The 27,505-nt window shown below is 36.2% G+C and overlaps 1 protein-coding gene across 2 annotated transcripts; it reads right to left on the bottom strand.

The window, feature by feature from the left end:
• Window positions 1-845: 845 nt before the first annotated feature.
• LOC144435017 (protein CLEC16A-like) lies at window positions 846-27,489 on the bottom strand. Of its 2 annotated transcripts, XM_078123550.1 has the most exons (24): window positions 27,306-27,489; window positions 25,783-25,911; window positions 24,290-24,423; window positions 23,515-23,582; window positions 22,418-22,498; window positions 22,188-22,205; window positions 18,778-18,883; window positions 18,245-18,368; window positions 17,670-17,856; window positions 16,562-16,612; window positions 16,080-16,190; window positions 15,248-15,482; window positions 14,451-14,559; window positions 14,046-14,196; window positions 13,429-13,605; window positions 12,455-12,550; window positions 11,956-12,084; window positions 11,264-11,384; window positions 10,552-10,603; window positions 10,099-10,210; window positions 8,763-8,925; window positions 7,638-7,848; window positions 6,683-6,813; window positions 846-6,414 (listed from the first exon to the last, which is right to left on the bottom strand). In XM_078123550.1, the coding sequence occupies exons 1-24, from the start codon at window positions 27,380-27,382 to the stop codon at window positions 5,243-5,245; spliced, it is 3,945 nt and encodes a 1,314-aa protein (XP_077979676.1). In that variant the 5' UTR covers window positions 27,383-27,489; the 3' UTR covers window positions 846-5,242. The 2 variants fall into 2 exon arrangements, with proteins under 2 accessions (XP_077979676.1, XP_077979677.1); XM_078123551.1 differs by lacking the exon at window positions 22,188-22,205.
• Between the last annotated feature and the right edge of the window lie 16 nt (window positions 27,490-27,505).

Genomic DNA, 27,505 nt, shown 5'->3' with positions numbered 1-27,505 from the left:
ATATACTGCACTATAATCAACTACACAACTTTCACTTCAATTCAACTGTTCTTCTACACTATTCCCTTCTCTCTGGAGAGTCTAATTTCCCTACATGTTTTCTGTAATCCTACGACATGTGGGCTGGATTGATCAACTAATATATCTCTCTTCCACTTCCTAGCTTTAAAGGGGAACGACACTCCAGAAAATAGAGCCATTTTCGTAAACTATGGGTTCTGGAGAGTCATTTCATGATTTTACATCATCTACAATTACTTGCGATTTCAGAGAAACTGTTCTTGTGCAGTAGATGGAAAGTTGATCTTGTGAGTGGATATGGGGGTATATTTGCCATGGGCTATTGCATTGTGGGAGTCAGCAGCACTAAATTTATTCAATGGTTGAACACTGAATATTCATCATGAGACAGCTGTTTTCCAGTGTACAGTATTTTGTACTCATGAATATTCAGTGTTCAACCATTGAATAATTATTTCCGCTGAATCCCATGATGCAATATCCCATAGCAAAAAGATACCCTATAAAGGCACTAGATTAACCTGACAAATTCTCTGAAATGGCATGTAATTGTATGTGGTGTAAAATCATGAAATGACTCTCAAGAACCCATAGTTTATGAAAATGTCTCAAATTTCCTGGAGTGGTTTTTCTCTCTTACTATTTTATCACTACTTATGCTTACAAAGGAAATTTACATACATTTGCATACACATAAGATGACCACCTGGGCATATGCCAAGTCTTACACTCATTTAACACCTAGTAGTTCCTGATTCTACATTTCTGACCATTCAACCATAAATGAAAAGCACTGCAGAACCAGTCTGGTTTGTATTTTACCTAGTAAGTATATACTGTTCTTTAATTATTAAATTCTTAGTTACATAACATGCATATTTATGACTAATTTACATACATTAGCATAATATTCAAAATATAACCCCCTGTTTTGATACTGCCTTGTACTAGCCTGTTTACAGCACTTATGGTATATTCTGTTCAATCTCTCAATCATTCATACGCTTGTAACTTGTAAGTTGTATTGCAAAATGCTGATGATACGTTTGAAAATCCCCATTGCAGAATTGGCCAATCACCATGGTGTAATCAAATGTGTGTAGATAACACACATGCAAATGGTATGTATGCAGATGAATGCACATCTCAACTGGGCATATTCATTTGCATACAGGTCATTTGCATGTGTGTTATCTGCATACATTTGAATACACCATGGCGACGACAAACTGATTGGGTAATTCTGCCTTGAGGATTTTCAAACCATATCATCAGCACTTTGCAATTCTAGTAACAAGTCTAGGTTATGAGAGATTGAACGGAATATTCCGTAAATAGGATAGAACTGAACTATTAGAAATACAAAGAGTGCATTGTGTGTTGGAAATAAAAATGAAAAAAAATTACAAATAAAAATTCTAAATCAGAATACGAAGGCAAGGTTTAAATCTCAGCCCACTAAAAGAAAATTTACAGCTGCTGGACGAAATAAAATGAAATCACATCTCAGAACAAAAATGACTAAAAATGTGGAATAAAATTCTGAGATTTGTCTTTTGTAAATGTGATAGCACTATCACCACTATCTATTGCTTCTATTTAGCCATTGAAAAACTGCACAACCTGCACCATTCAGTCTGTGCTGTTCAAAAGGGAATGTACTTGGGTATGGTTTGTTTTGGGGCGGTGGCAAACATCCTGTTCCTGCCCTTTATCCAACTATTAGACATAAAATGTTGAAGAAAAGTTACTGGAACAAGAACACCGAGTTGACGCCTGGTGGCAGCCATTTTGAATGATGATGCACTCTGGTTACAAACTTGGCACAAATGTAAACCTTATCACTGACCGATTCATAAAATGAAAACTGGAACTCAGCAGAAGACTGCACTGATAAAAATATACCTTTCAGGAGAACATTATTATAAAAGAAAAAAACTTATATATATCAGAATAACTGATAAAACAGTTGAGGTAACACTGTGGTAGGAACATCCCAAAATGTACACATATCTGTGATGGGTATAAAAAACACCTGTGAAGGTAACCACACTCCAAATGGTGCCAATCTATATAGGTACACATGTCCAAAGCGGGTACCCACATGTGTGGGTACATGTCTTAAATGGGTACTCAAGTATGTACTAAGTACAAATCACAAATGGGCACAAATCATATGTGGCACTCGCGTCACAAATTGGTATACAAACCCTATATGGGTACATCTTATATACTAGTACATGTACATCTGAAATGTGTACAAATCCCAAGTACGTGCACTTGCCCAAAATAGATATTCACCTTGTGTGGATTCAAATCTCTGTGTGCATTTGAGTACTTGCTACAAATCATACGTAATATATATTTAATACCAGGAATCTTTTCAATATAGTTCCACCAAAATACCCTTTTTATCTATGTTTCTGCATGTCTTGTTACTTAAAATCAATAAAAACAAATTAAAAAAAAAAAAGAGTTCAAAAGCAGTTTTCAGAACAAACTAAATCCCTTGATCACAATGGACAATTACACATAAACAGCTTCGGATACGAAAATTTTGCAACCTGTACATCTAGGCAAACAGCTGGTTAGAGATGGATTTGTAGTAGTTTGTACAAAACAGCACCAAATGAATATATAAAAGTTTAAAACAGTGTTTCAAACAAATATGTATTTTCATTATGGAAAAAATTGTCACAGTTCATCGTTTGTTTATGGGGATTTTTTTAGTATGAAAACCTGCCATCAATTCTTGTGGACCCTGGAGGGTCTATGGTTTAACCAAGTACATATTACGTTTTCGTCACTGTATCTTGGAATTTGTATGTATAAAACTGCTGAAATCCAACTGACTGTCAAATACTACTGAATGATACAAAACATTGCATTTAGTATGTGTACATGTATATCTTGTACCTTGTACGTTCTAAGTTCATTTATTTTAATTTTTTCCAAATATTTTGACGGTTTTGTTGAAATGCAAAATTGGAATTCTTATCCTTGCCATTTCGTGGCATATAATGTATAACACTGGGTTACTGGTTACCAATGAAGCACTCTGTCTGATACTCAATATGGGTCAGCTGGTACATGTATTCTATCCTACAACATGGGTCAGCTTCCATTGCAAAAGAGTATAATTTATGTAATTTCACACAAATGGAATGAAAAATACAGTGTTACATCAGAAATATGACCATCACTATGTTCATTTTCAGACCAGTGACCATTTCAAAGGCTATAGTGTTGGATGTCAGGAAGGGATAGAAGAATGGAACTGCAACGGTACCCCATCCCCCTTCAAATTCATAGATAGATTTTTCAGCACTTCAAAAACAATGGCTCCTGGAGATTACTAGCCTGGAATCCATGCGGATGGGGGATTTGAAATTTTGGTTTTTCTCCTCACTAAAATCTAAAATCTTCATCCGCATGGATTCCAGGCTACGAGATTAGTGATTATAACTCAAGAAATTTTACAATAATGGTTTGCATGCATGGTAACTTTCATTTATCAAAATATGGCTGTGAGCTCACAACAAGGGGTTAGAGATCCTGCAACATTGTTGGTAGAAAATACAGAACAGAACAGTGTAAATTGCCAGACTTGTTGTTCCCCAGTCTTGATTGATTGCAGTATGTAATTTACATCGACTGAAAAATAATCTGTGGTGGTAAAACAATGTATCAAATTAAACTTTTGTTCAAACCAAAACTTGAAAATTGTACCTGAAAAATTTTCGACTGCACACTTCAGTCATTGTCAAGAGATTGACCCAGTTATTCAGAATGATATAAAACGTAACTGAAGCTTATTTTTCCATTTCAACAAAACACCTTGTTTCTACATGGCACCACTGACTGCCCCATACAGGTTATCACATCATTGCACTTTTAATACTGTGAATATATCTTGACATGCATAAACTGTTCACCTTTCCCCAAATTACAGTAATTATTATATAGCTTTCCTATATCTCTACGAAAATTAGTCTGTAAGGTACATCATGACAGGGCGCCCTCACACATCGGAGCAACACAACGTATCTTACAGTCGATACTAAGATTAGTCTGTAAGGTACATCGTGATGGGGCGCCCTCACACATCAGAGTGACACAATGTATCGTACAGTCTATACTAAGATATACATGTGTTTAACATACTTCAAGTGTTTTAAAAACACTGAACATCCACCAAAATAAAAATCATAAAATTTTATTTTACTTTATACTAGGTTCCACTAGGTTTTGGAGTACAATAGAGAAGTTTAGATGCACATATTGACGTGTGTTCTATATGCGTAGCATAGCATCATAGTCATGTGATTCGAACGCAACACACGTTCTGTAGCAATCTACACGTAACTGTAAATATCTGTTAATTTTTTTGTCATTTTTCTTATATTAAATGTCTTAATTTTTATATCAAACTTCGGAAATATAACTAAACTAGTTGTTCGGTTTTTCCTTAGGGTGCTTACAAAGAAACATGTCAAAAGTACCATCCAATTTGGAAAACAAAGTCATGTGTTTGGCCTTCTGGACAGAAGATGTTAATATGTGCCTGCACATTCCACTGTCTTTCATGTAGGTGTTCTGCATGCATCACTAAATACAACTTCGTACGCGTCATTACATTACGTCATTATGCCTGCATGTTAATGCTCCCATACGATAAACGCATTCTAACGTTCTAAACCTCTCTATTGTCTAATTTTGTGACATTGCAGTCATAACGTTACTGCTAAATTGTACCAACTTTCCACATAAATAGTAGTTTTTCCCCAAAATTTAGGTCTATGCAGTTTTCTGATTCTGCTCAGTAAATAGATCCGTTGTGGATATATGCTTTTGGTACAGATGCAAAGTTAAAGACATGTCAGCTACTCTATATGTAGGCGACAGTGCATATTTAGAAGTCCTTCTTAGCAGACATACCAGCTGTACGTTACATGATACAAAATACACAACAATGTGTACATACAGAAGACATTGCTCACCCATGGAACCTGCAAATGGACTGCTAGGATCATCTTGGACTGTACATATTTTCAATTTCATGGTATTTATTGCACATATCATTGTCATTTTGATCTTCGGCATTGAAATTTTCTGTCTCTATACAAACGGGTTTCAAAAGTTTTTAATTTAGTGTTTTGTTCTTTGTTTTATTTACTTCCCGACTGTCTGTATTCGTAGGAATACTTTCCAAACCATAGTCTTATTCTTGGCTTTCACTGCAGTCTCTCACATTTTCTTTACTTATCATGTTTCCCTCATTTGCCGAGCGTTCCATTTGATAATCAGATTCAGGGTCTATACTGTCTGCTTTCATCTCTACAGTCTGGTTGTCTCTCGGCAGGCCCATTAGCTGGGACTGCACTAAATCTTGCATTGCAGTATCAAAATCACTGGAATGGTCTGATTCAATCTCCCGAACAATTCCACCTACTGCTCCTTTCAGGTCATCAGGATAATCCGTTTCTGATTCCTCAATTCCGGAGTCTTTCCCTGCCCCAGTTCTTAAAATATGTTCCGATTCCTTGGCTCGCGCTATAACTTGATCAAAATGTTCCTGGTGTTGCAGTACTGTGGTCTGATCAGACGTTATTGGCAAATGTTTTCTTTCTGGAAGGGTGTTATCATGTTTGATTTCACAATTGGGGTCGATCTCCGATACTGAAGTAAATGACCCTTCTAATCCAGCAGCAGTAATTCGATCTCCATCAGTTGGACTAACACTACTGGACATGGTTGTTACATTAAAACTAGTCATTTCGATTCCATCCGTTTCCGAGATCACTTTCTTTTCCCTGTGATGTGCAAGTCTCGTCAGTGACTCTTTAGCTAAATCTGTCAGCCTGCTCCTCCCTGGTGACAGTGGAGCCTGTGCACTGGCTTTATTCACATCGACGGCAGCCTGCGTCTTTCCAAAGCCTAGTTTTCGGCCGTCCTCAAAACCTTCAGGTGGAAATGCAGTGCCATCTGCAGATGAATTACTCAAGCTACGAACTCTCTCAGCTGACGTTGGTGGCAATATCTTGGGTGACCCAGATCCGTTATTAGGGTCCTCTCCATCCGTAAGGAGAGAAGTTGTTGGAGCTTTGGCAGGTACCAAACTAGGAGACAAAGATGGGTTCTCTGAATCTAAATGCGGTTCTGAATGATTTGACCATTCTGTATGTTCTCTCTGGGAGACTGCTTTCATAGAGGACTGTCCCCTGACACCTTCTTTGGTGAAAGCTGACGGTGAGGTTGCTTCTTGTGCCTGTTCTATCTCTGGTGATGACGTAAACCTTCCTCCTGGTAACATTGGTTGTGGACGATTATGGGATGAGTGCGTTGGTGATGGCCGGACTGGTATTGGAGCAGACATTCTTACTCCAGGGAAATCTGCAGGAAAAGGAGTCCATGAGAAAACAAGTCACTCGAAGACAGTTTTCAATGTAGCAATGAAAAAATTGTGTAAATAAATGAAATGCAATTCACTAGAATATGTACACGAAAGTCAAATTTCAAAGCTTGAATGGAAATGAAATATTCTCCTATATGCATATACTATGATACTTTGTGGCAGGCTGTCATTAGTTAATTCAGTCATGATTACATTTCACATCCATGGAGACTGAACCATTTCAGACTCTTCTGATTTCAGACATACCTGCTGAGGCTGCTGGAACCTGTCGTACAAAGTCTGTTGACCTTTTCTCTGCCGCTGCAAATGTTGGTAGTTTGTCCACAGATGCAAAAACCGATCTTGGAATGGACTGGTCTGATGGTTGGTGACCCGATCTGTGATTATTATTGAAGGGAAAAGAATATCTTTGTGAATTCAAGTTATTGAATAAAATACTTGATTCTTAAATAAGATAAAATGTGTTTGTTTCATTCACTTTCACTTATCAGCATGCAGATGGCGTCAATTTGAACTTGGGAGGATGCGAAATGATGTGCAAATTCAAGTTTTACCAGGGTTAACCCTCAGTTACTAAGGTTACCAACCGAAATTATGGTACAAACGATGGAAATTTATGCAAGTTTGACCAGATCATCTCTCTCTGTTTCTGGTGTTCCCAAAACATAATAAAACACTCACAGCTTTTTTGACAAAATAAAGAACAAAAATAGATATTGGAGAGATTACTAGTATTGGTGTAAAAGTTAGTCTCCAAGTTTACTTCACTTGTGGAAGTTAATGCATTTGCCTGAATGAACAGGGAAACTTTATACAAGCAAGGAGTTTTCTGCTTTTCCTTGACTAAGTCTTGCTTTCTTTCCAGAGATATATACTCATCAATTTTGTGGTTGAATGAGTCCATGTAAATACCTGGCGCATTATAGCTATGAACAATGCACAAGTTCAAAGTACTTACTATCATAGCAGCCATGTCATTCAAAATTACATGGGACTAGTATTTCCTGACAAGGCAACTACTTTGTGTGTGCACCCTGGTTTTTAGTGTTGATATTATCTCTTAAGTTTTAGTATAACTTCAAAAATGTCTGTCGTTGTAGCAAATGTAGAGACAATGTTGGAAACCAATACTAGTAATCTATCAACATCTATGTGAACGTTTTCATTCTTTTATTTTGTCAAATCGGCGGTAAGTTCTTACCTTCTAAATGTTTGATCAGAGTACGTTCTGAATGGTTGTGGTTGTTGCGACGGCACAGCATTTGCTGGTACAGCCATCCCAGGATGTGACGTTACTTGATGTAATGATGGAGGATAGGTTGGTGTCTGTGGTGTACCGGGCGTGGTTTGTACAGGCAAGTCTAGTAATATTGCTATACATTCCATCTTGCGGTGTCTTGCCCTAGTACGACCTGTCAACATAGAAAATGAAGACATGCACACTTCAGTATGACACAACAGCCAACTGCCAATCCACGCTACTGAGCATGCTCAGACACAAAGGATTATGGGATTGTTTGTGGATGCGGTAATACTGTATCATGGGTAAAACAGAAGAAGCGCCCTCCCACAAGTGTCTGGCTAACCAAGACTACACTGTCTGTGATTACAATGTCATATACTGTTTACAACAGTTGTGAATTCATCTTTGTCAGTGGAACTATACTCAATTTCCCAGAATGCATCATTCAATATGGCAGGCTTAAAATTTAAAAAGATGCTCTGTGGTCAAATCTACGGGAAAAGTTTGATTCTAAAGTTCAGCAACTTTCACGATTCATGTTTTAATAAGTTTACTTCAATTACAATGGGAATACACTGAGAATGACATGTCATATTGTAACTATGAGATTTAACTGAAATTCAAATGTTTTCTTACATTTTTAAAACCATTGTAGAAAATAAATTAATATTTGTTCTAGAGAAAGATTATATTTATTAGTTTTGGTGCATCTTAAAGTGGCCATGAACAAGGATTGGGTATTCATTTTGGATTTTTAAATTTACGAAATAATTTTATCATGGCTTCCTACTTGAAAAATCAATGTGAAACAACATTGACCAAGCAAGTCTGTGTTTGTAACTCAATACATTGCAAAAAAGCTGAAAAATTTGTAAAAGGTTTGTATAACATTTCACACAATTATTTCTCTTTTGGAATTTATTGAGTTCAAAAAAGGACTTGGTATATGTTGTTTTACATTGATTTTTTCAAATAGGAAGCCATGATAAAATTATTTCATAAATTTAAAAATCCAAAATAAATACCCAATCCGCAATCATATGGCCACTTTAATTTTATCATTGAAGTGCTATTGTTGCTCACCTTTACTTAGTCTCTGTTTGGCAGCCATACACCGTATATGGTCATCAAAGATAAACCGTGCTGCTAGTAGTGGAGTTGGTTTAACATGGGAACTGTTGGCTCTTTTATGTATTGTTACACGCAGTGATCTACTATCATCCTTATCTCCAGTTACCTCTACATCCTGAGGGACAGACAGAAAACAATAAACCAATCTCATTAGTCAAGTCAACATTTTTCTGCAATATTTCTGTTTTATATATGAAGAATTACATAATATTATTCTACTTACTGAAATATTGAACATTAAAGTGGCACAAGCCGAGTTTATAAACCTTTTACCTACGTGACAATATTTGCATAAAATCTCAATTAAACTACAACTTATAGTGTATTGATATCAATGTATGCCTTCTGTGACATTACAACTGCCTTCTGGCATTGTTCGAACAGTTCATTGCCTAGAATGGATTCCTTGATATTTTTTTATATGTATAATAAATTACTTCATCAGATTGTTTATATGTTACATTTTGACACCTGGTTTGAGTTCAATCAAATAAAAGTGATAGTTATGTAAGCTTCAGTCAGTAGAATACTGGAAGTGATTTTTAAATATGCAGCATAAATCTCACCAAAAAACTTACAAAACTCAGCTTGTGCCCCTTTAAGCATAGTTTGTAGTTAAGTAGTCAAAGGTTGTTATTAAAAGATTACCCTCTATACATTTGAATAATTTTCATTCACAGTGTAGAGTTCTCATCAAAAGCTAATTTCATCAATCAACAGGGCCATAAAATACCAGAGACTTCCACTATTTCAATGACTGACGGTCATCTTCAGGTCATGACCTAAAGCCTAAGTTACCATAATGTGTGGAGTCATGATAAGGTGGATGGTTAGAGTGGCTAAGCTAGGAATCTGCAGGTTACAGGTTCAAGTTCCATCACTGCCATTTGTTTCTGAATTGCTAAAGTCCTTGGGCAAGATTTGAACCACGATTGTGCCTCAGTCAACCCAGCTGTATAATTGGGGAGCTGGTAGGATAGAGGTTGCAATGTGAATGCTTTAGTCCTCTCACCACCGATTCCTACTATTGCGGGAACGCGCAAGCACTAATCCTCTGCACTCATAGAGGCTGCAATGGATTGTATGCTCCCCAGGATGTTGAGGAAGTAAAGGGCTGACGTGCTGCAACAGCTCCATGCCAGGGGTAATAATTCTAAAGCAGTTTGAGCACAGAGTGGGAAAGTGCTATATAAATACCAACATTATAAATGCTATTCCAGAAACCTTCCATCTGGCATGGCATTAACTAAGAAAATTTTATCTCTAGAAGACCAGAATTCAATCTTACCTGTAGAGGTCCTACAAAGGAGGCAACACCCCAACCTAACTTCTTAGTATCTGGTTCTACAAGAATCAGCTGCAGGGGATCAATCACCAAGAACCGTCTTTGTTTTTTAGGACTGAAACAGATTCAACATTGAGTCAGAGTAATTTACAATTTCCATACCACCTAATAATCTATTGAAACTTTTTCGAATGTCATGATGCTATTTATTCCATCAACAAAATGCATGTAAAAGAATTCTGAATGTCCATAACAGAGTGTCAGCTGTCTTTACACTCAAATATCAACTATTCTGGCCCTAACTTCTGGATCCAAAACGGTTTGCAAACAGCACTCCTAGTGGCCAAACCAGGAAATGTTTTTTTTATCTCTCTGATAACTTGAATTATTGAATACCTCTTGCAGACATGCACTAGATGAGAATTTACCACAACATTTAAAGGTATGTGTACTTACGTAGTGACTTTGTCTTTATGTACAACTGTACAAGCAATGAGATCTCTGTTGTCTGTAAGATTTAAACAATGAAATGTTATCAGATTACAGTTCAACCAATTAATTCTGTACAAGAGTGGCTATCAACATATACATTATACTGCAGATATTGTGATATGGAATAATATCAGACTTACATGTATAAACAGATAAATATTTTTATTCTTTATTATTTCATTACCACCGTTACCATATTTCACTTCAAAGAAACACCCCCCTTCCCCTCGAATTTGAATATTTATCTGTGAATCAGTAAGACCATAGTACTACTAATACTGTAAACCTAGATATTTTCACAACTACAATTTTTTTTTATGATTTTGTAGTCTTCAGCTAGTTCTCAAAGACGAATTTTTACTAAATACCAGCCTAGTGTATTATGTTTATGTAAGAATGCATTTTAGTCACTATTCATTTTTGCAATTTTGTTTCTAGCAAAATATGCGAAAATAAATCTGTCGTGAAAATGTCCAGATTCACAAATTACAGTCGTTAGAGAAAGGAATTTCATTGCCCGACATTACATTGTTCTAATGCTTTTAATGTACAAATTAGTTTGGTTTACCAAACATAAAAAAAATATCTTTCATATAAAAACTGCAATCTTATTTATAAATCTTATTCATTTGTTTGATTTCTGGTCTTTATTTTAACAGGTCCCTGGTTCACTTACTTAGGTCTAATTTGTCAGCGACTTTAACAAGTTCTTCCTGTTTTGTCAGTGGTAACCTGTTTTCTTCTTCTCCACTTAGTGTCAGAGATAAATCTCTCAGAAGGAAGAACACCCTGATAGCCTACAGAAAATACGAACAGCTTAGTTTTATCGTAGGAAGTGAAGACAATAGGAAATAAATAAATTTCAGTCCCCATTTTTGGGGGACATTGGATATTACATGCATTTCTATCCATATCAAAGGAGTGTGTGTGTTTGTGTGTGTGTGTGTGTGTGTGTGTGTGTGTGTGTGTGTGTGTGTGTGTGTGTGTGTGTGTGTGTGTGTGTGTGTATGTATGTGTGTGTGTGTGTGTATGTGTGTGCGTGTCTATCTGTGTGCATGTGCATGTGTGTGTGTGGCTATGTGTGTCTGAGTGTCTCTATCTGTGTGTCTATCTGTGTGTATCTGTGTCTGTGTATGTATGTGTGTGTGTGTGTGTGTGTGTGTGTGTGTGTGTGTGTGTGTGTGTGTGTGTGTGTTTATGTACCCTGTCTTGCCCTGCCAGTATGCCACTACAGTAATACTGTTATTACATCTTTGAAAATACAACTTACAAGTGAATACATGTATTGAATTGAAAGTCACTGTTATTGCAATCAAAACATGACCCATCTGTGGCATAGTGATGGAACATACATAATGCTCAACTTACCCTCCTTGTCCTTTCTAGGTCTCCAGAGGGCAGTCTTTTGGCAAACTCAATTCCAGTGAGTGGTGTACCAGTAGGTGGCAGCAAGATTGATGAATCCATCATCAAAAATTCCACATTTAATGGCCTCATCTACAAAACAACACATCCCATTAATGTTTGCTAGTAGAGGGGTATATCAAACCTGAGTTTATAGTTTGTAGGGGAGAGAATTTAACTGCATATTACAAGGTACCTGTAGCATCACTGGAGCACACTTGACCACCATAAGTAGAACGCACACCTGGTGGTACATTACACATATACACATAACTTTTGAGAAACCCCCTACTATGCCCATCAACAAAGGTAAAACACCTGGCGGTACAATCGTCATTCAAATCTTGCCCAAGGACTTCAGTCATTCAGAAACAAACAGCGGTGGCAAGACTCAAACCTACGACCCGCAGACTGTGAGTGGGCAACTCTAACCATTCAACCATCATGACTACACAATATTTACCTTGAGATTCTTGTATTCGTCTTCAAACATATCCAGAAACAGTTCATCTCCTTTGTAATAGTTTCTCAGTAGCAGTTTGCTTTCTTCTCGAGCACCCTGTATATTACAAACAGATGAAATCAGATGAAAGGATACATAAAATAGTGAATAATACTTGATAGCTGCAAAAGTATTTCACGTCATGCTAGAGGGTCAAAATGAAACAAGATTGACTTATTGTAATGTGTGCCTATAGTAAATCTGATGTAGGGAACATGGCATGATTTCGTTATTTACCTCCTACTTTTTATTGGCATTTGTTCTTTTTTCAGTTCTGTAAGCACTTAATACCTACATCTGACACAATGTCATAGTAGTTCTCAAGAGCACTGAGTGAATCTCCTCAACGAATGAGAACACAGAATGTGGCGAAACGTACGGGTACACTGTACTTCAGAGCACTCTGTTGGAAAAGAGCTCAAGCATCGTTATTATTAGGTGGTTCTCTTTGGTTTAATTTTCGAACTTCGAGTGTTACATTGTAAGATGGATTCTGGTTGGCTACATGTAAGTGTGAGATTCAGTACAAGAACTCCTGTGGCATTGTGTCAGATGTAGGTATCAGGTGCTCACAGAACAAAAAAAGAGAGCAAATGACAATAAAAGTAGGAGGTAAATAAAGAAATCATGCAAAATTCCCTAAATCAAATTTTAATCAGATTGGCCTATAGTAATTTGTATTGAGTAGAATTCATGGTGTTGACCCCAAAATACAATGATGGTTATTTCTATGTTGTACCTATGTTATAAAATTGTCTACTTGGAACGCTAACATATCTGCCCTTAAGTACACATCCTGTTAATATGTTACCAACAAACTAAACACTAGATAACAATACTCTTGAGGCCAATCATTCACACTCAGATTTCTGACTACCAAACCCTGCCACTAGAGGGCAGTATTCACTAAGACGGTACCAAATGTCAACACTTACCTCAATGCAGGCTAAATGCATGTCTTGTAGATAGCATTTATCTTTGTAGACAAGTTGTTTTAATAGAACAATAGCCATCTGTAATGTAGCTGGTCTTACTCTGCTGTCAAACTGACAACTTTGGCTCATAATGGTAATTAGTCTTTCCACTAACGGCACACTATATTCACTTTTATCCTGTGGAATACACACAATTTTTGATGTCACTTTTCGTGATTTCACATCATGGTGTGTTTTTACTTTGAATTTCACTCTCTCCTACAATCTGTGGTGTAAACACTTTTGAAAAATAATTGAAAATAGTAACGAGAAACTGTAGCTTCCATCAATTTTTGACATGTATATGAATGGATGGATGCATGGACAGGTGGATGGGTGGGTGGGTGAGTGGGTTGATGGGTGGGGGTGAGTGGGTGGGTGAGTGAGTGAGTGAGTGAGTGAGTGAGTGAGTGAGTGAGTGAGTGAACACAATAAAAGTGTGTAAGTTTAATATCGCAATCACTCAATACAGTAAATTCTTCTAGTTAAGTAAGTTGTACAATGCACGCAAGATCACTTTGACAAGAAAACATATGAAACATTCTGTCAACACAAGTTGTACACAATGAGCTACTTACCTCACGTTTAGAAGGTAAACTAATGGTATCCAACAAACTTGGATTGACTCCTGTATTATTACCCATAGCATACATCAAACACAATGTAAACAAGGCCTTGTAGTCACTTTCATTACAGTTCAATGTGTTCACAATGGCTGTCCAATATGGCCTATAAAGAGATGATATTGACACTGTTAGATAGCTGTTATTGTATCTGTCTTCAATAGTTACTCCATATTTTTTCAGTGAGTTCACTAGGTCTGGTAACTTATTTCCAATATTCTGCTGATGGAAAACATATATTACCTCCCCCACATTCCCTCCATCCACCCCATTACCCCCCCCCCCCCATCCACCCCACCCCACCCCATCCCATTGAAAAGCATATTTAAATCCAAGCTAATCCTTGGCTATGACACTTACCTATCTTTCACACCTCTGATGGCTGCATGTGATTTTTCTTCATCTGTAGAGTTTTGTTCATTTAATTTATAGAACCCATGCTCAGAACTGCCACTACTACTTGGTACATCTGAACAGACAAGATTAATATATCAGTATGTGGCTCTATATGCAGCATTTGTAATATCTATACCAATCTGATTAAAATAGTGTATACATCACAATTTCTTTTTTGCCGTTATGTTTACTATTGTTTGTTCTTTTGTGAACGCTTGTTACATACATCTGACACAATACCATAGGTTTTCCCAGGGCCACGCAAGCGCGCTGAGTGAATTCACGCAACTAATAATAAAAATGGGTAATGTGCCGAAACCTACGGGTACAGTACTTCAAAGAGTTCTGTTTGAAAGGAGTACGAGCATAAGATACAGACAATGATGTTATCGTTTTTGTTTGGTGGTTCTCATTCTTTCAATTTCGAACATTGAGTGCTATATTGTAAGACGGATTCTGGTTGGCTACTTGTAAGTACAAGCTTGGGTTCGGGAAAACCTATGGTATTGTGTCAGATGTATGTAACGAATGCTCACAAAAGAACAAACGATAGTAAACGTAACAGCCAAAACAAAATCGCTATGTGTACACTACATCGGATTTTAATTAGATTGTATCTATACCTGACTTCAAACAATTATTTCACATAATAAGTGATTAATTTCGCATACAGTACATCAGTTAACAATCAGTTTGTAACGAGTCTCCATGACAATGAATCTTTCAGTTTCACATAGAAGTAAGACCTTAGTGACCGTTACCTGGGGAAGTGTCTACAAATTTTTCCTCGTCTTCATCATCGTCATCATCGTCATCTTCAACTTGTTGTTGCGAGTTAGCTGTAGCCCGCCTCTCTGCATCACCCTCATCATCTTCTGGTGAGGAGTCTCTATACCTGGGTGCTCGTCGGGGTGGGTATGGTGCCGACGATATCTTGGACGATTCCAAAGACTTCTCAAGTGTTTCAGATGGTGCTACGAATCCCCTTTTACTCATCTTAGATAAAGAATAATAGAAATATATAGAAATAAAGTAACTGCTATCTCTGACAATACAAAAGACAACAATTTATAAATAGAATATGCTGGCTGAATTCTAAAATATATTCCATTAAATTGATACGAGTAATTCCACCAAAAGTTAGTACAGCGTATACACATGTATACAAATTTAGCAGCAGCAAGCGTTCCTGTACATGCTTTGTCAAAATCTGTTCCACTGATCTAGAAACTTCGCCACAGAGGAATAGTTGTTAAAATTCATATCATTTATGAACAAATCTGCTCTTAGATTTATGTCTTACTATTTATATTTGAACACTATGGTTTTATGACAAAATCCAATATGGCCCCCTCTGAATACAGCTACGCAGAAAGTTGGACAGGAAGTTGTTGAGGTCGATATTTTTACGGTAGCGCTGCGTAGGAGCGTGGTACTGGTAGGTGATCATGTCATACATCATGAATGGTTGATTGTACACACATCTACAAGATACATGTACACTACTTAAAGTAGGCACATCTTGGGAAGACTAGCATGGTTGTCAAGACAACAACAACAACAACAACAACAACAACAACAACAACAACGTACCTCTCCTTCACCTATATCTGTCATCAGACTAGACACTGTGTCGATATCACAATTTATAATCATGTCAGCAAGGGTTGTAATAACAGGAAAATGGGACAATATCAGAAATACCTGAAAGACAATATCATATGATAACAAAAGGTAAGTTTAATATATACATTTGTATATACCACACTTAACTGCATTAGTGCCCTCGCTTTGGCAAGGGCCAAGAACTTTTGTTTTTGCAAGTTTTGTTTTTGGTAAATATTCCAGTCAACACCCAGGTTTCAACCACTGCAATGGCAGGGCTTTTAATTTTTAAAATTGTTATTGTTCAGCACTTTTGAATATTTTTTTCTACAATAGAAAGGGTGCTGTAGATAATAAATAAATGTTAAAATATTAAATATTTTGAATATGATTTCAGTGAATGTATGCTCATGGAAATTACATTTTTAGTGTGAAAAATAATGAAAGAGAAAAAAAGAGCATAAACGTACCTGAGACAATAAAAACAATGCAACCACTGAGTGAACGTGAGGTTTATCCTCCTGTCAGAGAGAAACAATAGAGAAATAATGTAGTTGACAATGTCATCAAGAAAGGACTGTATGTCAAACCTGAGTTGATTGCATGAGTCTTACACAAACTTACATACATTTTCCTTCACTGCAAGTAAACATTTTGATTATTGAGTCTAGATGTGAACCACGTCTAAGCATTAGGTCTGTCCCCACCTGATTCAATTCAAAATCAATCGATTCAGTTAAATCGGTTCAACACTGGTTTCTGTCCCCACAAGAAAACTGAGAAATGAATCTGAATTGATTCACTTTATTTTTTAAATCAGATTTTACTTACGTTTTGAATTGTACCCCCCCCCCCCCCCCACCCCAACCCCCAAGTGGTTTCTAATTGATTCGACTTAATCAGGTCAAACCACTATTAGTATACGTGGAGGTAGGAAAGTCCATTTTGATTCAATTTCAAACAGATTCAACACACATGGGGACAGGGCAACAGTTTAACAAATATTAAGGACACAGTTCAGATTAGGATTAACAGTTGGGTGTGAAAACACAATTGACTGACAGAACTAGCTTATAGAGAAACTAGATCAAGAACAAAATTATAATCCTATGTAATCCTCATCACTCCACTGTTAAGACAGCACAAATGCAAGAACCCGGGATTGAATCCCAGGCCTTTAAAGCTGCACTAGCTGCAACTGAACCACTGATATTTTGAAACTTTTACTTGGTACAATAACTTACTTGTAATATCATACACGCTGTACAGTATCAAATCAGCTGTGGGTGAACATTTTTTTGTAGCTGTACACACAGTATGGTACAGTAAATCCTCTCAAATTGAATTTTGGGTCCACACCCAAAATTCAACACCCCGATATGATCACGCTTTCAACCTATCACTGTACAACTTATAGATAAAAGGAACCTGTACTTAATATGTACAATGTCTAATTATTGGTATTTGAGCACTTTTCAATCAACATATTTCTGGTCAGCTGATTAAAAAAATTCTACTCCAGGTACAGCTGGTGCAGCTTTAACAGAACTGGAAAAAAGAGGTCAAACTGCTACTCACCTGTTGATCATATCTCTTATCTTTTGTTAATGAGTATATATAAAGTGGAATAAGTAATCTGTTTAACAGTTGATCACTTAATATCTCATTCAGTCTATCTATATTCAGATGAAAGATATCATTTAAATAATGAAGATGATCCAAATGCTCTGCTACCAAATCAGACAAACGGTTCCTACTTTGATGACTAGAAAATAAAAGAATGGTATAATTAGAATCAATATATGGTAATTCAATGCATTGTTTTTTGACTCGTGACCGAGATCATGTTTGACAACCATTGTTGCGTATCTCGCGATATCATGCAACGAGATATAAAATCCCTTATTACATGTACGTCTATCATTCATGTCTGTATCATTGCTTTTGTCTGTCTGTCTGTCTGTCTCTCAATGAAATATGGGTGATACAAAATGACCACAAGTTTCATATATCAGGGATTGATTCTTTGAGTTTGTATAATTCCATACTTTATTTGAAGTAGAAAATATACAGTGTAACTTCAACAATATTCATTAGTTCATTATTGTTTCATGAAACACAGTTTATATATATGTCAACATAGAGTAACTTACTCTGTATCATTCCTAACACAGCTGTCCAGCTCTAATACATGATTACCAATAAACCAGACAAGGTTGGAAAAATATGGGGCTGCAGTACGATTTCCTATGTACATCAGCATGGCTTTGTCATTCACTAACACAGCAAATATGAAATGTAAAAAAGAAAACTCGTCAGGCATGACATTTGATATATTCAAAGTAATTTAAAATGAATTATAACACTATCCATGTTGATAGTATCCAATGGACTGTAGAGTAAAGCAAATCCCCCAAATTAAACAAATTAAATGAATAAAATAAAATCAGATTAAACAGTCTGGATTCAATTTACTATAGATTCATTCATTCATCCATCCATCCATTCATTCATTCATCCATCCAGCCACTCATTCATTCATTTTGAGTTTCTGATATCAAGTTATTGTGATATTCATCAACCAAAGTTATAAATTAACCAAATCGTAAGACCATTACAAACAATGGCATTAGTTCATTATAGTTTGTTCTACCACAGACGTCTATGGTTTTTACCCATTGCCTACCTTTGTACACATTTAGAGTGAGTGTTCTCACTGCTATCCGTACCATACTTTCTGGGTGATTGAAGAATTTAATGGCTTCAGTATACAGAGCAAAGTCATTGGTATGCTGTGGAAAAGAAACGAAACATTAAGTCGTGGTCTTCTACATTGGTTCTATGATTTGAGTATTATCATATTAGCATGTAAGTTAACGCATTTATCAAAAGATTTAAATGGAAACAATGAACATGTCTGTGTGTGTGTGTTAACTTATGTATATGTATGTATGTATGTATGTATGTATGTATGTATGTATGTATGTATGTATGTATGTATGTATGTATGTATGTATGTATGTATGTATGTATGTATGTATGTATGTATGTATGTGTGTGTATGTGTGTGTGTGTGTTAACTTATGTATATGTATGTATGTATGTATGTATGTATGTATGTATGTATGTATGTATGTATGTATGTATGTATGTATGTATGTATGTATGTATGTATGTATGTATGTATGTATGTATGTATGTATGTATGTATGTATGTGTGTGTATGTGTGTGTGTGTGTGTGTGGTATGTATGTATGTATGTATGTATGTATGTATGTATGTATGTATGTATGTGTGAAATGTATGTGTATGTACGTACGTACGTACGTACGTACGTACATACGTTCGTAATACTACGTACAGTGCATGTATGTGGTTTTACTCTCCAATTAGTACTCATTTATTTTATTGTAATTCTAAGATGTCAGTTTGCTCTCCATTTCTACTAATTTTTAGATTGCATGCTTTAGATAGTTTTTTCATTGTCTTCAATCATGGGTTTATACATGATGTTCTAAACCTGCATGCAATTAATATTTTATGTGCATACAACAAAACATTTCATTCTTATCTTACGTTGCATTTATTTTCTAGACAGTAACTAATCTCTGCTCCAAACTTTTTTTCATGTAACAGTGTTTTAGACATGATGTGAGCCTATTGATTTTTTTTTACTACAAATTGTGATTTACACAAGGCAAAGTGGGCGACAGCTGTGTTAACAGAGACAACGTATTCAGGGTCATGTCATTTTAAGCGACATAGGAAAGATAAACCATGTGGAAAGATAAACCATGCATGAAGAAAAAGTTATCGTTTACTAAAGAAACTGATATCAGTTGGGCAAATATTAGGGAAAATACAGAGGAAGGTAATATTTTACATTACTGCTCACATCCACTGTTACAAAAATCTGGAGTTCCCGGACCCTCACTTAAAATGGCAAATCTTTTGGGTGTCTCACATATTTAAAGGGTCGATGAAGTGTGTTTAATTATTAGACATTCTATTCATACAGGCATGTATGCCCTTTCTACAATAAGAACCACAATAATAGTTATTATCTCTTTGCCTCACATTACCAATATATATAAACTGCCCTAAATAAAGAGGGAATTAGATTCCTTAAGGACATTCAGAAATTAATTTTGATTGTATGCTGTTGATATCTCTTTCCCATGAAACAAGTTTTTGATGAATAACAGACTTTTCCATCTTGTTTGTGCACTCATCACTTCTTCATTTGGGTGACCCTATTTTTTAAAAATGTTTCTCATTACTTTGTCATGGCAAGTATGGGTCAGTCGGTCAGTCGGTCAATTTAAAAAAAGTAAGAAAATTGAAAATTATCTTCTTTATGTTTCTCTGCCTCTCCTTTTCCTCCTCTCTATCTTCTTTTTATTGGATTCCTGGTAACAAGCCCTTTCCTAGCTTCTGTACACAAATGGCACATTCTCAGCGCCCCCTCCCCCCCCCCCATTTGAATAATGTCCGTCATGAAAAAATGCTCTGTTCATGAACAAGTGTCATCATCGCCACCATGACTGTAGATGACATCGACAGTCCAGACACTTGCTTATTCTTGCCAGAGAGGGCACTGTTCCTCAAAATATCAAGGATGGGCACAAATACAAAATACTTTTTTATGCTGATGTCAGAGCTGAAAATTTGGGTCGGTCGGGTAATGAGAAACAGCCAAGAAAATAGGGTCACCCTTACAGAAGAGTCTGGGGCCAAGCAAGACAAGCAAGCCTTTTCCAAGCAACAGTAATTTGCCCATTTTTGTCATCTTTTTGCCTCAAATTACCAATCTATAAACTGCTAAAGACAATGTATTTGTGACCATGAAACAACATGATTATGAAATTCTATGTTGTTTTTTTAGAATTTCATATATTGTGGAATTCATCTCAGAGTGTGATTTATATTACTTTAGCACAGAGGCATAATAATAATGTATGACAAAGATATGAAACCATAATATCTCACTCTCAAATTAAAACAAATTATTTAAAATTAGGAAGTCACATATTCCAGGCAGAGTCTGATAAAGTAGAAGTATCATGTTACTCAGTGCAAAACACTGCATCATCACACAAGAACACTGACAGCATGGTGTGCTCCTTAGTAAAAACAAGAGTTTAGAAATTTAACCATGTGATATAGAGCTAGTTTAGTGCTCTCCTTCATCAAATTCCAAGGGCTTAGATATGATTCGATAGCACGTTGGCATCAAGACTAATACAGAGCTAGAGCTTGTCAAAGAGGAAGGCCTATTTCATATCTATCTAATATTGGGTCTGAGATCATCATTTATACGTTTTTCCTGGAATATTAAATGTCTGGCTTTCAAGTGTGGCACTCAACTTATTAATACATGGCTACCTGTTTTGGCATACATGTATATCAATCTGATTAAAATCCGATGTATCGCCCACGTCATGATTTCTTTTTGGCTGTTACGTTTATTGTCGTTTGTTCTTTTGTGAACGTTCTTTACATACATCTGACACAACACCATAGGCATTCCTGTACCAAATCTTGTACTTACGAGTAGCCAATCAGAATCCATCTTACAATATATACACTAAGCATTCGAAAGTGAAAGAAAGAGAACGACCAAACAATAATGATAACATCATTGTCTGCGCACTGCGCTCATGCTCTTTTCGAACAGAGCACTCTGAAATACTGTACCCGTATGTTTCGGCACATTACACATTCTCATTCGTTGAGTGAATTCACTCAGCACTTAGATTTGGTACGGCAACGCCTATGGGGTTATGTCAGATGTATGTATAAAGGAATGCTCACACAAGAACACATGGCAGTAAACGTCCAAAAAGAAATCTCGACGTTTACACTATATCGGATTTTAATCAGATTGGGCATATACATGGAACTCTAAAACAAAATGAACATGGCAATTTCTAACACTGTTAAAAAACAAATCATGCATGATGCAGATGTCAAATTTTGCAAAAAAATGTTATTAAAAAAAAGTGTGCTAACAGTATACTTCAACAAGGAATATATTTTATTTCTAATGTTATTAAAAAAAAAGAAAAAAAACACACAACATTTTCACAAGCGAACCTGTTTTTCTCCTATTTCCTTTGGGAATGGACCAACCACACAGCACAGACAATAGGGACATGCCAAAATAAAAAAACAAGAGGGTTATAAAAGGACACAGAGAGAAAGAATACACGATTACTTTTACGACATCTTTACCCATGGAGTATAAAGCTGATATACAATACACAGACAGTGAATATTTTCAAAAGATGGACTGGGTGATGTGACGGTCCAGATAAAGCACTTACCTCGTTGTAAAAGAAATGTATGGTGTGTGAATTGAGTTTTAGGGATAATGTCTTTAAAAACGATATATAATAGGCAAGAATCTGAAATAAGAACAGACACAATAAGTCAGTATTAGATACATAGGTTTTATATATATTCTTTTGTACCCAGAGCAGAGTAGCCTGTAAGGTACGCCATGACGGGGCGCCCTCACACATCAGTCAACCCCACCCATGGGGAGAGAGGAGGCCAATGAGGGTGAAAGGACATGACATATCTTACAGTCCATGCTGGGAGTTGCGCCTAGTGGTTTTCTTTTATGCAGACATACACAGACAAACATAACCACACATTCACCGCATATTCAGAATCAACAGAAATTAATTCAAGTGTATGACTACATGACAGGGCCATCTCGTGTCATATGTTACAACATAGGGTAGGGTCTATGGTTACATGTTCCATGTTACGCCGTTGTGGAGCTGTTAAGGCTTTCCCAGTCAGTTCACAGGCTTTTCCGGAGTCATCCAGGTCTGGCTAAATAGCATCTGCAGGCTGAGTGAAAAATAGTCACCAACTGTTCTTCAAGTCATTACTCAAGGAGTCCCCTAAATTCACACTCGTCTTATAAGTGAGATATTAGATACACAGTTGGTATACAATCTAGATTCCTCAAGTACCAGACTGTATGTTATGTACTGTACACATGTACATGACACTCACAGCACCTTGCTGCTGAAGTCTTATCAGTAATGGATAGGATAAGACAAATATGGAGTTGTGAATCAGTTTGAGCTTTGTAGTTGAACTAAAACCATAGATTTTTGTCTAGGGTCTCAATAGGCCATTCCAGACTGCAAACTGGAAATTGAGAATGCAGCACCCTCCTTCAAATTGGGGGTATCATCACTGTACTCCTCCTTTCAACAAGGCCATCTCTTCTCTGGTAAAGATGATCTCTCAAAATTGCCCCCTCCCCCCAAAAAAATAATACTATTGTTACTTCAGCTTTACATTGCTTTGTACCATTCCTGGCAAGATGAATTCCTACTTTTGTAGAGACAGAGAGGATTATTTTGACACTTTCTTAATTTCAAGGCAAAAACTAGCTACCTACCTCTTCATCTGAGAAGTCAAACTTATGTACAATTATACAATTCACATGGTTATTTGATAACAAGTAATCTGAAAAAAATAGAAGAGAAATTCATAGCATTCAAACTAATGTATTATGTATGTACATGTAGCACCTGATGAAAGTTTAAGAAATGTCTGAAAAAGGTCACAAAATATGTTAACTAATGTCTAAAATACTTGGGGTTTTTTATCAGTAATTTTTGTATATTGTATTGAATTGAAAAAGATCCAGACTACTAGCATTTTGCATATTTGTTAGGAAATCAAGTTTCACTATAAACATTTCACTATTCTTGGGACCTAAAAGCTCTGCAATACACTACAACACCCTCTGAATAGTGCACACAAACAGTATCACACACACACACACACACACACACACACACACACACACACACACACACACACACACACACACACACACACTCACACACACACATGCATACACACACACACACACACACACACAAACCTGTCACACACGCATACACACACATGCATGCACACACACAAAAACCCGTCATAAACGCATGCACACACATGCACACACATGCGTGCACACACACACACACACACAAAAACACAAAAACAAACAAACATGGTACATTACTTCATCTTCGTTTGCAATATGTACATTTATGTGAACATTACAATGATGTTGAATATGCATGTTCGACACAACAGTCACTTTCCTCATATCATATCCACAACATTTACTATCAAACTACAAATTATACAGTATATGCCATACTTACATAATGAAGTTTCATTTCTAATATTTTCAAATAAAATATTGAGTGTTTGTAGGATCTGAACACAGACATAACGACCAGTTCTCTGACGTAGGATTTTGATGAAGAAGGCCAGCATATTCTTCTCCAAGAAAAAACTGTCAATGAAAATTATTACAATGAATGAACAAACTACCAGTGTTTTTAAGTGTAAACACTACAGAACAAATAAAATAAACTTGTACATTTTGTCTCGTGCAAGCTGGGAACATAGTGTAAACCTAGATATTTTCACTACTAGAAAATTTTATGATTTTACAATCTTTGGCAAGTTCTCAAAGACTAATTTTTACTAAATACCAAACTGGGATATTGTGTTCACATGCAAAAAGACATTTTTTTTAGCGAAATAAGCGAAAATAAGTCTTAAGTGAAGATTTCTAAATTTACAGTATTCAAACAGATTTTGTACATTGTTTTCATTCAGTGTGATGAAATATCAACTTCTAGTACCCTTTTACTATGCTAGTCGTTCAACTTGTTAAAAAAATTTGCATTTGACTTGATCTCGATCCAGGCTTCCTTTGACTTATATACTATGCTCTCTTTCTCTCTCTCTCTCTCTATGGGGTAGCGAGCAGTAACAGGCTACATAAGCAGACCTTATAGAGATAGTTAGTATTGCTAATTATCCATGATATAAATTATAAACAGTTTTGAATCTTGCATTTATAAACATTTGAAACTTTCAACATTAAAGAAATATATCTGTAGAACAGAGACCACAAGTTGTCATTGAGATGTATCAGATTTATGTTTGTGGTCTAAACCTCACCCTAACTCTGACCTCAAAATAAGCTTGAATACAAATATGTATATTATGTAGTCAGGCCATGATGTATCATTTCCTCTCTGAAGATGGTCAAAGAGGAAATATATTAGATAGTGTCTGTGAGGTACATGCAAACTACATGTATGTAAGCCTTCACTTAGACATGGCACGCAAAGAGCTGTACCAAAATAAACCATTTTGTGAATTAGTTCTGAACTCAGCGCTCAAATAATTTACCAAGTACATTTCAACGACATCACTTCACCTTCATCAGCTCTTATTGTATATGGGTCAATGATGGAGACTTGTCATACGATCGCATAACCAAGAAACTTGGAACAATTTACAAACATTGTAAGAATTTGGTTCTGGAGTCATATGACAAGCTGAAGTCACAGACCTGTATACAATAACAGCTGATGAAGGCCGAGTGACTTAGCCAAAATTTCGGAGGTAAACTGTTTACATGTACGCATCTCTGAGTTCAGAACTAATAGAAAACATGATTCCAGAGCAAGGAAACTATGTTTTTTGTTCATAAACTACATACAAACATACAACTCAATACAGTGTAGTAACACAATAATAATTCATATTTTCATCTTTTTCATCACACTGGGGTAGTCTTTCAATACCGAACAGAACAACAGAAAAAATACTATAATGTTCATATATTAACACTTACTCAAAGACTGTGCTGTCATTCTGATCACCCCAGATGAGAATTTCAGATATTGATCTCAAGGTTTCTACCAGAAGGCTTTTATTTTGCTCTGTTACCATCTGATTCTTGGACAATACATGATATAGAAATCTGAAAGACAATAGTGAAATAGAAAGTATTGGTATACTGTATTGGGAAAGGTAAACACAATATGTTCATTGTACATAGTTTTTTCTGTCAAAAATATGGTCTGGATTTTGAATAATGAGTCAGTCTGAACATGGAAGTATAACCTACATATACTTATACTTCCATGGTCTGAACACAGGGTAAAGGACCAATGATCAATTTTGTACTCGCGATTTTCCAGATTTCTAATATTATTTTCTGTACATTGATATCAGGTAGGAAATAGAAATAAACAGTATTAGGAAACAGTATTTAAAACTTTATTTGAAATATACAGAAAATAATATTAGAAATCTGGAAAATCGCGAGTACAAAATTGATCATTGGTCCTTTACCCTGTGGTCTGAACATCTACATATACATATACACAGTATATACACTGTATTTGTTAGCTTGATGCTCGATGGACAAACAGTTTCTTGAAATGGGTGCACTGCAGTCTCAGGCTTATTATCATGTGGTTATGACTATGTCTTTCTACTCTCCGTGTCTGTCGATTTATCTGCCAGTGCAGTACGTCTGTCTGGGTGTTAAAATACATAAATTTGATTTACATTGTTCTATTCACCAATCACACACACAGTACAGTGGATGGTCTCAACAAAACACTTTGATAAGTGAACCTTGTTCACAGTACTCAACACAAAGGTGTGAAGGTTATGAAAAGAACAGTGAGAAAACAGAAACACCAAAACTCGGCTAGAAGCTATAAAAGATGTGATTTGTTGACTCAGTATACCACATTACATTATCAATTTTGAGATTATAGTGGGTTTTTTTTAAAATTACGTTTATGTGTGTATGTGAATATTATTAATAACTGACACGTGTGCGAGACTAGTCATGTCAACTTTATCTACCGGTACGGCGGTATACGCGCACCAGTAGTACGTATGCATTGATGACAGAGTTCTGAGATTTCAATTTTGTGTACGGTTGTGGAACTCATGATGACCTCCTCATAAATTGTAAATACTTAAAGAACGTAATCACATTATCCAGCAAAACCATATTCGTGAGTCGTGACATGATCAACACATTCACAGTACCCTTGGAGTAATTACACTGACAGTATCAGTACCCATTTACACATTGTAAAGTTCCAAAATAACGTCCACAGTAACGTTATTATTTCACCATACTAAAACTGTCTAAACATTACGATTTCACCGTGTTACCTATATTGATCGATTATGTTCAAAATACATTGTTTTAATAAGTTAACAAATGCCATTCCGTTCAGACCACTACTGAAAAAAATATTTGACAACCGCGAACTGAACGTGACATTGGTCGCGTCGCTAACACTGCAGTTGCGTACGTACGGGAGAAGAGAATCGACGATAGACACCTACTTTAAATGCTCCAACGAGTGGAGATTTTTTGGCTTCCAGACGGCCTGTTGGATCCAATTTTTCCCTTTAGAAAACATCTCCGTTTCCGTGATTTAAATCCTTCTCAATTACAGTCACAAATTCACAAAATTCGCTGTGAAATGTGTAATTTTCCGACGAGATTTACGATTTACTGAGGTCGTCAGCCATCTTGTCAGATT

The sequence above is a fragment of the Glandiceps talaboti genome, chromosome 5, assembly GCF_964340395.1.
Source record: "Glandiceps talaboti chromosome 5, keGlaTala1.1, whole genome shotgun sequence".
Lineage (NCBI taxonomy): Eukaryota > Metazoa > Hemichordata > Enteropneusta > Spengelidae > Glandiceps > Glandiceps talaboti.
Note: the sequence above shows the minus strand (reverse complement) of the source record. Positions and strands in the feature narration are given on the sequence as shown.

What these genes read in the sequence shown, in the direction of transcription:
- LOC144435017 (XM_078123550.1), bottom strand. Translation starts at nt 27,382, where the DNA reads ATGTTTTCTAAAGGGAAAAATTGGATCCAACAGGCCGTCTGGAAGCCA. An exon ending in CATTGTTTTTATTGTCTCAG is followed by an intron (nt 16,191 to 16,561) that starts GTACGTTTATGC and finishes ATTGTCTTTCAG; the next exon opens with GTATTTCTGATATTGTCCCA. An exon ending in GGTTCCAGCAGCCTCAGCAG is followed by an intron (nt 6,415 to 6,682) that starts GTATGTCTGAAA and finishes CTTTTCCTGCAG; the next exon opens with ATTTCCCTGGAGTAAGAATG.